The following is a 14,950-nucleotide window of genomic DNA, read 5'->3' as shown; positions in this document are numbered from 1 at the left end:
GTCTCATGAGTAAATAAATAAAATCTTAAAAAAAAAAAATTTCTGTTCACCTAGTTGTGTACTGTGCACATGCAAGGAGGATATAAACCACAAAACATACTTTATGCTCTCAGAGATTATAGTCTAGTTATGGACTCCAGATAAATGATAAAATGACAGAGTTGCAAGTCAACACAAGCCTGTAGGAGTTCAGAGCGAGGAAAGAATTCCTTACATATTCCATGGGTAAGATTAGTCTCAGGGCACTTCAGCAAGGGCTGAACCCAAAAGAAATATAGGAGACTTGTTCTTAGTGCTATTTTAGATGTCCTTAGCATCAGTTTTCAGTTCCCTCTGGAACAAAGAAATGGATCTAAAAAGCACTAGCCATATGGCCAGGGCAAGTTAATGGGTGTGATAAAACTTACATCACCAAGTTAGGAGTCTTAAGTGAAATAACATAAGCAAAGCAAGGAACAGCATGGCATCACCACTGCAGGCTATGGAGGAATGTTAGTTCCTTCCTCCTGGCTTTGAACTGCAATCTGTATCTCAGTTTGCCCAAACTGTAAACTCTAGAAGTAAGGGAACTAAGGTACTTCTTTTGACTACTTACTCTAGATTATCTAGTAAAATATACTGGGTGTGGTCCAGGAATTCAGGACATATATGCTGAATAACTTGTGACTAAATAACAAAGAACAAACTATTATCTCTCTTTTTTTTTTCTATTATCTCTTTAATGGCATTATTAGTAACACTTTCTGGCTAACAGAATTGCTGCTTTAGCCACTGTTGTATAGCCAGGATCCAGGAAGCAGAGGAGAACAACAGCCTCTTCCTCCATCTCATTAATGAGAACAAGCCATATATCAATACTGCCTGTCCCTCTTATTTCTTAGGGCTGATGAACTACTTGTTCTTGATCTTCTGCTACAGGTAAGAGAGGTAATGCTGAAAGAGCTCCATGGGGAAATCACAAAAGACTATCTGGTATGGTTAGATATGGTCATTACCAGAGCCTTCGCCCTACACAGAGTGCCCAACAAACATTACCAGGTCACAACCTGACCATCCCTTTAATCAAGGAAGCACAAGGTAACTGGTAAACTCCTTCTTTCTGTGATCACGAGTATGCTTACTCAGTGAGTGGTGATAAGGAACTACACAGACATGACAGACTCACGATTACGAGGTACAGCCATGCCTTTCCTCCTCAGTGCGTACCTCCTCACAGACTTCACGGACTGCTGCCACGCTTGGCTCCTCCTCAGGCTCCATGCCTCCCCCAGGAACAATCCATCGGTCTGGATGGCGACTACTGCTCACAAGCAGCACCTGAAAGTCACAGGGGTCACGTGGGTAGTTAAAAATAAAAGACACTATTTGTACAAACTCAGACTCTGGGACCTGAGACCCATTTTTTGTTTATACCTCTCCAGGTCACTTCTTGTAGAGTAGCTTTTGCTTCTATTGGAAAAAGTAAGATAGTCCACCTGGTAAAAGCAGAAAGGCATCTGACCTAGTGTCCAGTACCTCTCCCTTCCCTCAGGCTCTCAGTCACTTATCCCATCTACCCTCTCCTTTGTTCCTTTCTTTAAAGCCCTTTGAACACAGAGTTGACAAGGACTGGGGGGAAAAAAAGCCCATGAGCGCTGTGAGGGCTGGCCAGAAGGAAAGAAGTCCTTAGCCCTAATTGGTACCATCGTCCCAATACCTTCTTTCCCAGATCCTCACTCCTGGTCCATCAGATGGCTACAGACCAAAACCACACACCACCCCTAAGTTCTAAGTGTGCACTGAGAACCCAACTCCCTCATCTACATGAAGTCAAAATCTTCATCATGCTTTCAGCTGAGATAAAACTAGAACTCTTCTTACTAGGGAATTTTATTAAGAAAGGAGAGAAGACCAACCAAACACACATATAAAATCCTGATAGAGACTATGGTTTACTAATGCAAAATTAACCAGCATCCTAGTTATGGATGAAATAAAATCCTGGAAGGTCTCAGTTTCCTTTTCCTTACCCCTCTCTAGGACAGATGCTAAACAGTTAGCTAGACTTCTCCTTTGGAGGTAGAATTGGGTGGGCATTACTTCCAAAATGAAAGGAATCCTCTATAGTTCCCTACACCATCCCTTTCTGACAAAGTCTCAATTTTGACCCTCCATCCCTATTCCACCTGTGCACTTCACTTCTACTCCGCAGTCATCCTTGTTGCCTGAAAGAAAATGCTATGTATTCTGTAGTGCTTGTAGATTCCATTACTGACTTCTGGTGACCTTCCTTCTGGTCATCTTCCATCTATCCCTTGAGGCTTCTGCAACTACATGAGCCCTTGGAAATTCTACCTTTTTCTCATCCTTAATCCCTTTTCTTCATGTCATGATAGATTCTCTTGATGTTCCTCTATAAAGCCTGTGATCTGCTGACTCAGGGAACCATGGAGGAAGGAAATCTGTGAATCCATATACAGTCACCAATATACAGTCTATACCTGGCTGGCTCAGTCGGTAGAGCATGTGACTCTTGATCTTGGGGTCATGAGTTTGAGCTCACTCTGGGGGTAGAGTTTACTTTAAAAAATAATTTAAAAAACAAAAATAAATAAAACAGCAATAAATCCTTATGACCTTGAATTTGGTAAGACATGCTGAATTCTTAGACATGACACCAAAACCATGAACAACAAAAATTAGATAAGTTGGACTTCATTAAAATTAGAATCTTCTGAGCATTAAGAATATGAAAAAGTGACTTACAGAATGGGAGGAAATATTTGCAAATCATCTGACAAGGGCCTGCTATCCAAAATATGAATACATAAAAATACATACAATGACAACAAAAAGACAAGCAACATTTCTCCAAAGAAGATCTACAAATAGCCAAGGAGCACATGAAAAGATGCTCAACCTCATTAGTCACTAGGAAAGTACAAAGTAAAACCAACATGAGATGTGACTTTACACCCACAAGAATGGCTATATTTTTAAAAATAACAAGAACTGGCAAGGATGTAGAAAAATTGGAACCCTTAAACACAAGACAAGAATGTCAAATAGTTCAGGCACTATGGAAAGTTTGTGGTTCCTCAAGAACTAAATAAAAACTACCATAAGGGGTGCCTGGGTGTCAGTCAGCTAAGCATTCAACCCTTGATGTTGGCTCAGGTCATAATCTCGGGGTTGTGAAAATGAGTCCTGTGTTAGGCTCTATGCTCAGTGGGGAGTCTGCTTGAGATTCTCTCCCTCTCACTCTGCACCCCCATCCCTGCTCTCAAAAAAACAAACAAAAACCATATGACTTAGCAATCCCACTCCTAGGTATATGCCCAAAAGAACTGAAAAGAGGTGCTTAAATACTTACACATAAATGTACATTATTCACTGTAGCCAAAGTGTAGAAACAAATGTCTATCAATGAATGAATGGATAACAAAATGTGGCATACACATGCACAGGAAGAGTATTTAGCCATAAAAAGAATGAAGCCGGGATCCCTGGGTGGCGCAGCGGTTTGGCGCCTGCCTTTGGCCCAGGGTGCGATCCTGGAGACCCGGGATCAAATCCCACATCGGGCTCCCGGTGCATGGAGCCTGCTTCTCCCTCTGCCTGTGTCTCTGCCTCTCTCTCTCTCTCTCTCTGTGACTATCATAAATTAAAAAAAAAAAAAAAAAAAAAAGAATGAAGCCCTGATACACAACACACAGCTGATGAACTTTGAAAACATTATGTTAAGTGAAAGCTAGACTCAAAAAATCACATATTGTAAGATCCCAATTATGTTCAATAGGCAGAATGGGTCAATGCACAGAGACAGAAAGCAAACTGGTAGTTGCCAGGGGTTGGGGTGAAGGGAAGAACAGAGAGTAACTGCTTAATGAGTATAGGATTTTGTTTGGGAGTGATCCAAGTGTTCTGAAACTACCTAAAGGTTGCTAAATGCCACTGAATTAGTGGAACTAAATGCCACTGACTTGTTCACTTTTAAATAGTTAATGTCATGTTATGTGTACTTCCTTCCAATAAAATAAAACTGGTTTTAAAATCATAGTAAATTTTTAAAAGCTAAATTTAGGAGTCAGTGCTATTACTTTCTATCTCAGAGCTTACACTCCAAGGGAGTGGCCTTCCCAAAAGTTATCCTTAGTTTCATATAATATTAAATCATAAAGCTGAAATAATATACTATTTCCATAAAAGAAGAGGGAGATCATTGCCATACTCCTCCCATCTTATAATTGTGGCTAATCTTACATTTTAAAAAATTCCTTATCAAGTACACTTATTGTGATGAACACTGGGTGTTATATGTGTGATGAATCACTAAGTTCTATTCCTGAAACCAATGTTATACTATATGCTAACTAGAATTTAATAAAAACTTTTTAAAAGTTTTTTTTTTAAGATTTTATTTATTTATTCATGAGAGACACAGAAAGAGAGAGAGACCGAGACACAGGCAGAGGGAGAAGCAGAAAAACTTTCTTATCAAAATAAAAACAGGGGCACCTGCCCCTCCTCCTGTTTATGCTCTCTCGCTCACTCCCCCAAATAAATAAAATCTTAATAAATATACAAATAAAATCCAAACATAATCATGTTTGTTAATTTACGTTAAACAGCTTTATTTATTTATTTTTAAATATTTTGTTTATTTATTCATGAGAGACACAGAGAGAGGCAGAGACACAGGAGAGGGAGGAGAAGCAAGCTCCATGCAAGAAGCCCGATGCGGGACTCGATCCTAGGAATCCAGGATCACGCCTTGAGCCAAAGGCAGACAGACGTTCAACCACTGAGCTACCCAGGTGTCTCAGTTAAACAGCTTTAAAAAAAAAAAAAAGACTTATTTATTTGACAGAGAGAGAAAGAGAGCACACACAAATAGGCAAAGCGGCAGGCAGTGGGAGAGGGAGAAGCAGGCTCCCTGATGAGCAGAGGGCTGGATGCAGAACTCCAGGATTCCGGGATGATGACCTGAGAGAAAGGCAGACACTTAACGAATGAGCCACCGAAGTGCCCCTAAGCACCTTTTTAAAAAAAGTCTTCCAAAGACTTTCTAGATAATGGCATTTAAGTCCTATCAATCCAATCTGCAAAGAAAACTCAAGAAGAAAGAGTAGAAAAATTGGTTAATCTTTCGTTGATTTGTTATATAAACAACACATAGTCTTTCTTCCTAGAGTTTTCCCACTTGGCAAAGTGTTACACAGCCATTCTAAACCTAAGCGTTTGCTTGAAAAGCTGACTAGGGCCATCCAATTAGGTTATAGTCCAAATGAAAGGGACAATTGCAAGCCAAAGCAAAGAAAACCTCTAACATAAAGTATAATTTAATTTCTAAATTTCAATCCTTGTGAAATATTAATTAGTAAATCTAGAAAGTGTTATTACCTTGCACATTCAAAGCATGGCTATGTGAGGTAATACTACATATAATAGTGACACTGGGAAAAACAAGCCTCATTACTTTGTAGTCACTCTTCAAAGCAAACACCATTACCAGTAAACAGTTCTCCTGGCTTAGTTTCCTTGACAACCCACTGAAAACTTACTGCAAAAAAACCAAAACATTCTTTACTTTAGCTACAGGCTTTACTCCTTCCTATCTTAGAAAACACTAAATGGTGTTTCTGGTCAGTAAATTCTGATTCTGAAGCTTGATTTTTAAGTACAGAATTATCTGAAAAGAAATTAAATGAAAAAATTAAATGACAAAATTAAACCTATAAATGACATACTAAGGAAAAAAAAAACAATTTGTTATTTATTCAACATTCATTAAGCATCATTATAAACCAGGAATGGCAGTTGCAGCTTAAAACCTCTGCAATTTTAAGGCAGTTCAAAGTAAGGGACTGGACAACCAGGTATCACACCTTTCATGAAACTGTTATCACCAAGACAGGTGATTATCAGTGCAGAGATGGATAAATGTACCTAGAGAACACACCATATCCAACTCCTGGATTTATGGTACAGGTGGTCCTATAGAGCAGGGAGAGATCAACAGGTAGGGCTGGGGGATAGGTTGTTATCCACATGGACACAAAGGAAAATCCTTATATTGATTAGGGACACAAATATGCAATGAAAGACTAAAGAAATCTATGGGAATGATAAACCTAATGGGGGAAGAGTTACATAAAGGGCTTACTTAAGCTTGGAATAGTAATGTTTTATTTCTTAAGGTTTTAAAAATTGCTTTAAAAATGCTTAATACAAATTTTCCTTTTTCTTTTTTAAAAGATTTTATTTATTTATTCATAAGAGACACACAGAGAGAGAGGCAGAGGGAGAGACGGAGGCAGAGGGAGAAGCAGGCTCCATGCAAGGAGCCCGATGTGGGACTGGATCCTGGATCCTGGGATCACGCCCTGGGCCGAAGGCAGATGCTGAACTGCTGAGCCACCCAGGCGTCCCCAAATTTTCAAAAGAATATAAAAGAGGGTGCCTGGGTGGCTCAGTTAAGCCTCTGGTTCTTGGTTTTGGTTCAGGTCATGATCTCAGGGTCCTGGGATTGAGCCCCACATCAGGCTCCAGGGTCTGCACAGAGTCAGCTTGTCCCTCTCCCTCTGCTCCTCCTCATGCATGCTCTCTATCTCTCCCAAATTAATAAATAAAATCTTAAAATATATATACATAAAAGAAAGCCAAAGCCCCTGCCCCAAAGGAAATGAGTATCTAGTGGAGAGAGGAAGGGACAAAAAAGTAATAATACAGGGTGAGGAATGCTTTGGTTGAGGTAGGCACGGGATACTACAAAGACTGAAAAGAGACACCTAACCCAGGCTTGGGGCAGGAGGAGGGGAAGGCAGTAGAGGGATAAGACGTTTCTTAAAGGGAGTGACTTGAGGTAAATCCAAGCTCAAGAACGACATTTATTCAACAAAAATCAGAAGCTTACTGTGTGCCCATGTGCTTATTAGGACATAAAAGCAAGGTAGATACAATCTCAGTTCTCAAGAAATTTAAAGTCCAGTGGATAAGACAGACAAGAAGTCAGGAACTGTTTCTATTTCAGTAACTGTGGCAGAGATCATAATGTTCATCAGATATTTTATGTGCTTGTTTATGGTATTTGAAGCCCCTCTGCTATTAGGTGGGGCCACCTGACTGTTTCTGACTAAGGAAATGTGAACAGAAGGGACACACACTTCACTTCTGGGCTAAGGCAGGGAGAAACCCACCCAGTCTCTTTTCTCTTCCTCTGTCACAGTGCCCAAGGACATAGTGAGTTCCAGTTGGTGTAGCTGTAAGATGGGGCCTCTGATTGGAAGAGACCCTGTGTAGAGCACAGCCTCTGAAAAGTGACTTGTAACAAGCAATACAACTGTGTTGTGTTAAAACAATGAGATTTGGGGGTTAATCTGTCATTACAGCATAACCTAGTTTATCCTGATTAACAGTGTGAGAGGTCAGTGAAATGTCTAAGGATCTCTTCTGTTGACTGCCTCATACCCAAACCTTAAGCACAGAGCTTGACCCATTATTAGTGTCCAATAAAAGTTTAATGAGCAAATCAAAGAATGGTCCAATGACTGAATGAACAAACAAGTGCTTTAAAAAAGGAGTGCAGAAAGCATATAGAAGGGGTTACTCAGGGAGGCTGAACAAAAGGCAGGGGTCTAATTATCAAGAGTTTGGATTGAAACCTGAAGGCAATGGGTAAATCAAGCAAGTTGTTTAAGCAAAGAAATAACATAACCCAATTTGTTTTTGTTTTTAATTTTAAGAGTTTATTTAAACAAAAACTAAAGCCTTCTGGGCAGCACCAAACTAGAAGTGGCTAGGAGCACTCTTCCAATTTGGGTTTTAGAAAGGTCACTTTGACTTGAGCTGGACGTGGGCAAGCTTGGTAAGCAGAATAGGTTCACACATTTAATTCCGGTTGAGAAAGGAGGAGGACAGAAGTGAGAGTGGGAGGGAAATTACAAGTTCTCAGATAAAGAGAAAGAAGCTTCCATAGGACCAAATGATTGACAGATTATGGGCTAGGTCAATGGTGGAGCTGCCCTCCAAGGAAAATGTGAAAGGTCAGTGGAGGAGCAAACCACAAGGAGGATATCCTCTGAACATATGAATTGAAAATATAATGAGATGTCTAGTGAATATTTCTTTTAAAGATTTATTTATTTATTCATGAGAGAGAGAGAGAGGCAGAGACACAGGCAGGGGGAGAAGCAGGCTCCATGCAGGGAGCCCGATGTGGGACTCGATCCCAGGACCTGGGATCATGACCTGAGCCAAAGGCAGATGCTCAACCACTGAGCCACCCAGGCATCCCTCTAGTGAATATTTTCTAGTGGACAAACATATAAATGTGGGACTGGAGGTAAGAGAGAAGAAGAGATTTGGGGGAAAAAATGGTCTTAGATTCTTTGAGCCAGGATGAGACTAACACAAGAGAGAATTTACATATTTGCAAAGCTCTACCTATTGTTCACCCTTCTTGGTGTCAGAAAAGTTTCTATTCCCATCACCAAGACCACAGTGGGGGTAAATATATTCCACATATCCTAGGTTAAAGTTCTGGAAATGTTTTCCTTTTTTTTTTTTTTTTTTTTTAAAGGGATGCCTTGGTTGCTCAGCGGTTGGGCATCTGCCTTCAGTTAGGGGTGTAATCCTGGAGACAAGGGATTGAGTCCCGCATCGGGCTCCCTGCATGGAGTCTGCTTCTCTCTCTGCCTGTGTCTCTGCCTCTCTGTCTCTCATAAATAAATGAATCTTAAAAAAAAAAAAAAAAAAAAAAGATTATGCTGATAATCTACATCACAGGAAATCCTGATTAACAAGCTATAGATCTTAGATATATTACTAATTTCCAGAAAACTACATTCAGTAATACACCCAACATGATATCATTTCCAACAATACAATGCCCCTGACATTTGACAGCCCCTCAGCACAGCCATTACTGCCAGAGAACTTTGCTGGTATCCTAGATGACACAAGGGCTGCACCCTACCAAATCTGTGATATGCTCTGCAAACTACTTTACAGAGTAGTTTGTAATCATTTCTGTGCTCCTTCTTGTAATAAGACCAAAATAATAGTGAATAATTATCTGCTTGGATTCCAGATAAACAGAAATGTTACTATTTTTTACAGAATGTATTATGTATGTGTGTAAATATTTGAGATTTTTAAAAAGTAGGTTCCACACCCAGTGTGGAGTTCGACACAGGGCTTGAACTCACCACCCTGAGACCAAGATCTGAGCTGAGATGAAAAGTTGGGACACTTAACCGACTGAGCCACCCAGCTGCCCTATAACACAATATTTTCGAGAACAGCTGCTACAAGTTCTTGTGTAGAAGGACCCTATAAAAATATCAAAAAGATGAGTTAAGCTCTCAGCAAGAAGTCAAATAACTTGTTCAAGTTAAATCAATAAGTAATCACAGGGCCAAGTATTAGTAGTATCAGTTCCTAGAGTTTTGAAACCATTTTACCCTCTATTTTTTTCCAACACAGGAGCTCAAAATACTGCTCAAGGGGACATAAACAGTCAGTTTACAAAATGCCTTATAAACATCTCTTTATCTAGCTAATCAGACTGCTTATTTAATGAAAGGAAATTCTCTGTCTAGTACAAAGAAACATCATACTGTGCTGTGAATAGATATTTTGACAGTTTTACCTTGGAAACAAAGAGGTATTTTAAGAATATGAAAAGGTAGTCAGAAACACAAACTCTCCTGCACGGCATTCTTAAGTATTGAGTCCCAGGGTACAGAGCATACTCTGGTCTTCTAAGTGAGAGAGTGGTCTGCACGATCTTCCTCAGTTACTGTTGATGTTAAAATACCAAAGCATTTACACTGCCTGGTAGTCAACGACTTTATTTTAAAAAAGAAGACTAAAGAAACCAATAAGCTTGGCTGTATTGGCAGGTTATATGAAAAAAACAGAGACTAAACATTGTTGGATTACAATGTTTCAATATAACCGGGGTATTTCTGTAAATCTCCCCCACTCCCACAGGCCTTGTCTATGCTGAACGAAAACAGACTAATCCTGGGGGGAAATAAATAATAACAACAGCAGGTAGTATTTATTCAGTGCCAATTTTGTGCCAGGTGCTGGCATTTTACATATTCTATTTTTAATATACTCTTCCTAAATTTCAAACAACCATACAAGCTGGGTATTCTTCAGTACCTGCCATTATAGCAATGAGGAAGCCAAGACTTAGATGATTTGGTGATGTGGCAAAGGGCACAGAAAAAAAAAGGTCAGTGCTGAGCCAGGATTCAAAACACAGTCTACATGTCTGACTCTGACCACCAGGCCACTTAGAGCCTGTTATCCCCATGATATAGCTAGCTAGCCCTGTAAGAAAAACCCTCTGAAAACTGCCATCAGATAAAAGGAAAAGATGAAGAAGGCATCCTGATCTAATCTTGAATTCAAAACAAGGATTTGGGGCAGCCCGGGTGGTGCAGCAGTTTAGTGCCTGTCTTCGGCCCAGGGTGTGATCCTGGAGACCCGGGATCGGGTCCCATGTCAGGCTCCCTGTATGGAACCTGCTTCTCCCTCTGCCTGTGGCTCTGCCCGCCCCCCCTCATTCTCTCTGTGTCTCTCGTGAATAAATAAATAAAATCTAAAAAAAAAAAAAAAAAAAAAAACCCCACAAAACAAGGATTTGGACCAGTTTTATGAGCAGAGACTATTTGCTTGTTTATTATATCTTTTCTGGAGGCCAGAGCTGTTTTCTACATAGAGGAGACCTGTGAATTCCTCTAATTATGCAACTTCTGTACACTTTCTTTTCTAAAAATGTTTATTAATAAATATAAAAAAAAAGGGATCCCTGGGTGGCGCAGCGGTTTAGCGCCTGCCTTTGGCCCAGGGCATGATCCTGGAGACCCGGGATCGAATCCCACATCGGGCTCCCGGTGCATGGAGCCTGCTTCTCCCTCTGCCTGTGTCTCTGCCTCTCTCTCTCTCTCTCTCTCTCTGTGTGACTATCATAAATAAATAAAAATTAAAAAAAAAATAAATATAAAAAATGGCTACTAATTCACAATATGATGCTCTGTAATTTTTCACATGTTTAGATACCACCATAATCCAAGTAATTCATCACTAAAGCATTTATTCTATAAACAACTGTTGTGCTCGCTTCGACAGCACATATACTATATAAACAACTTTGTCCAGTGGCGCCTGGGTGGCTCAGCCGGTTAAGCGTCTGCCTTCAGCTCAGGTCATGATCTCAGGGTCCTGCAATCAAGCTCTGCATCCCCTCAGGCTCCCTGCTCAGCATGGAGTCTGCTTCTCCCTATCTTTCTGCCCTCCCTCTGCCCCGCTCATGCTCTATCAAATAAATAAAACCTTAAAACAAAAACAAAAACAAACTATTGTCCAGTTATCACTTGCTTATAAAGGAAGTGAGGCACGGAGAAAGGGGGGGTGAGTGGGAGGCAGAGATGTATAAAAATATAGAAAGCCTACCTCTGAACAGCCCACTCTCATGCAAGGATTGGCAAACTGTGGCCCATGGACCAAATTCAGCCTACTGATGGTTTTTGTATGGCCCATGACCTATGAATGGTCTTTACCTAAAAATGGTTTTCAAATGTTTGAAAAAGTCTAAAGAAGAGTATTTGGGAACATGTGCATTTATACGAAATTCAAATCACAGTGTCCATAAATAAAGTTTACTGGAGCATAGCCATGCTCATTCATTTACCTACAGTCTATGGCTGCTTTCAGGTTACAAGGGAAAAGCTGAGTAGTCCTGGTAAAAATCAGGTGTGCACAAAGCACAGATATTTTCTATCTGGTCCTTTACAGAAAAATTCTGCCAAGCCTTGATCTAATGAAGGGCCCAATAGCTACAACATCATGTTGATAAGGCTTATGAGAGGAGAGAAGACTCTGAGAGGGTCCCAGAACACTTCTCCAAAAGGAACCTGTGAACTGGGCCAAGAGGACTTTCCTGTGCCCAGGAAGGAGAGGTGCTCCAGAAAGGGGACTGCAACTGCCAAGGCACAGTTGTGGAAACAGTGTGTTATATCCCAGGAATGCTGAGAAATCCGAGTAGTTTGATAATGGTATAGGGTGCATGATGGGAAAGAAAAAGAGAGGAATGGAGGAGACTGATAAATTAGACTGGAACCATATAAAAAACTCCATTTTTGCATTACCAAAGAGTTACAGCAACTGAAGGCAACTGGGAATCCTCCTTGGTTTTTGAAGAGGAAAATGGCAATTTCATTTGTTTGAGAAGCCTACTGAATCTGAAAGGTAATGAGTGATGGGCTATTCGAAACAGAGAGGTCTGGTAATCAGCATCCTTGAAGACGGGGAGCAAGTGGCTAAGTCATATTTAGGGGTGAGCGACGGCAGGGGCTGTTAACTAATCAGAAATATGGGTGCTGTGAAAGGGATGTGGAGGCTAAGGCATTTTACTGGAGTCAACAGGCAGACAGAGATACCCATTTTTCAAGAGACAGAAACACAGGAGGGGAGCAGATGGGAAAAGAAAAAAAATTTGAGGCACTAGGAGAAGTTTCCTGTACTCCATGTGATGAGAACTTCACAACCTCAATTTAAATTTCCATTTGAGGGATGCCCGGGTGGCTCAGTGATTAAGTGTCTGTCTTCGGCTCAGGGCATGATCCTGGAGTCCCGGGATCAAGTCCCACATTGGGCTCCCTGCATGGAGCTTGCTTCTCTCTCTGCCTATGTTTCTGCCTCTCTCTCTATGTCTCTCTCATGAATAAATGAATAAAATCTTTAAAAAAATTAAAAAATTTTTCCATTTGAAAGCATTCACCCCAGAAACAATGACTGCCTCTGTATAGTACAATTGGTGGCACTAAGGAGGAGAAGGCATTTTCTTTAAAGGCATTTCTTTAAAATCTCATGTACAGCTTGAATATTTTAGAACAAGCATTTAAGATTTTTATAATTGGCCAAGAAGAATGCCAAGCATTATTCCCTAGGAAATTTCTGAAAACCAAATAAGAGTGAATGAAATATTTAGAACGTTCAAGTTTCCTGAGGTCATTAAAACAAACAAAGCCACAGCAACAACATTCCTGACATCCATAAGCTGCATTATTTTCCCACACACGATCTTAGAACTGTAGGAATACACTGTAAAATCACTGTTTATCAATAACACTGATTTTGCTGAGCCATACACAAATGATGTCTTCCAAAATGCAGGTTCATAAAAAACGATGCTCCTGCAGATTCAAAGGCAGGTATGTATCTTGTCCCCAGAGTAGCAGGAATGTATCAATCACATTTCAATCTAACTTGAGATGGCAAAGTTTAAAACCATACTTGTATGCTGTCTACTTTATAGAGGAGGGCAGTCAGAGACTTGGCTTATAAATCGGCCTCACACCAATTCGCCACACGACTGAAAAAAAAACAAAACAAAACCCCACAGACTTCAACTTTCTCAGTTTTAAAATGAGGTTGTTCAAATAATCTCAAAATCCTCACCAGCACTGACATTCCATTGTTCTAAATTTACACAGGTGTGTGTGCCTGGAAGAGTGGTTCCTAATTCTTTTTATTTTTTATAATATATTTTTTTTAGTGGTACACACTACACTTGTTAAAATAGTACAAAAGGACATTCCGTGAAAAGTAAGCCTTCTTTCCTACATCTGACCCCAGAGGCACTTCTTATGAAGACTTCTTGAGATATCTTAGCATATATGAGTATAAATAGATACATATTATTTTTTTCTTTGTTACCTCAAATAGTAAGCCATCACATACACTGTCCTTAGTTTTTCACTTTAATCGCAGAAATCATCGTATCATTACATACCAAAGAAACTCCTTTTTTTTTTTTTTTTTTAATTTAGTTATGAGAGACACACAGAAAGAGGCAGAGACATAGGCAGAGGGAGAAGCAGACTCCCCACAGGGAGTCCCAAGACCCCAGGATCATGACCTGAGCCAAAGGCAGCCGCTCAACCACTAAGCCACCTAGGTACCCCTCCTGTTTTTTTTCTCTTAATGGCCATGCGGTAATTTTAAAAACTGCTTTATTTTAGAAAATTCCAAACATACACAAAAGTAGAGGAAAAATATAATGAATCTCCACATATTCATTACCCAGCTTTAGTAATTATTAACATTTTGCCTATCATGTTTTATTTGCCTAAACCCCATTCCCAGAGTAGCTTAAAGCAAATCCCAGACATCGATATATTTCATCACTAAATACTCCAGTTACATTATCACTAACGGATAAGGACTTTTAAAAAATATGATCATGAGGCGCCTGGATGGCTCAGTTGGTTAAACATCCAACTCATGATATCATGGTGGGGAGATCAAGCTCCGCATCATGCACCCTATCTCCTCAGGTCAGCAAAGAGTCTGCTTGAGATTTTCTCCTCTTCCCTGTCCCTTCCCCGACTCTTGCATGTGTGCATTCTGTTCTCTTTCTCTCTCTCAAATAAATCTTTAAAAAAATATATAACCACAATGTCATTATTAAACCTAGCAAATGAGTAATTGCTTATAATCATCTAATAAACAGGCCATATTCAAATTTTTCCAATCGTTTAAAAAATGTTATTTTACAACTGATTTATTTTTTTTAAGATTACTTATTTACTCATAGAGACACACACACACATACACAGAGAGAGAGAGAGAGAGAGAGAGGCAGAGAGAGAGAAGCAGGCACCATGCAGAGAGCCTGACGTGGGACTCGATCCAGGGTCTCCAGGAGCACACCCTAGGCTGCAGGCGGCGCTAAACCGCTGCGCCACTGGGGCTGCCCTCAACTGATTTATTTAGATAAAGATCCCAAAGAAGTCCAATCATTGCATTTGGTTGGTATGACTCATAAGCCTTAGTCTAAAGCAGTTCCCCCTCCTGGCCCATGGTTTTCAAACCATTTATTTGTTGTAGAAAACATTTATCTTGTAGGATTTCCCAACTTCCTTTTTCTAGTGCCTTCCCTCTGTGGTAATAT

At 40.1% G+C, this 14,950-nt stretch overlaps 1 protein-coding gene across 3 annotated transcripts in view; it reads right to left on the bottom strand.

The window, feature by feature from the left end:
- NUDT3 (nudix hydrolase 3) overlaps positions 1-14,950 on the bottom strand; it is a 127,568-nt gene that overhangs the window by 64,287 nt on the left and 48,331 nt on the right. For all 3 annotated transcript variants that reach the window (XM_072833385.1, XM_072833386.1, XM_072833384.1), the window contains exon 2: positions 1,207-1,317. In XM_072833385.1, coding sequence (XP_072689486.1) covers positions 1,207-1,317 — 111 coding nt within the window. The remainder of the gene's footprint in view (positions 1-1,206; positions 1,318-14,950) is intronic.

The sequence above is a fragment of the Canis lupus genome, chromosome 7 (genome assembly GCF_048164855.1).
Source record: "Canis lupus baileyi chromosome 7, mCanLup2.hap1, whole genome shotgun sequence".
Lineage (NCBI taxonomy): Eukaryota > Metazoa > Chordata > Mammalia > Carnivora > Canidae > Canis > Canis lupus.
Note: the sequence above shows the minus strand (reverse complement) of the source record. Positions and strands in the feature narration are given on the sequence as shown.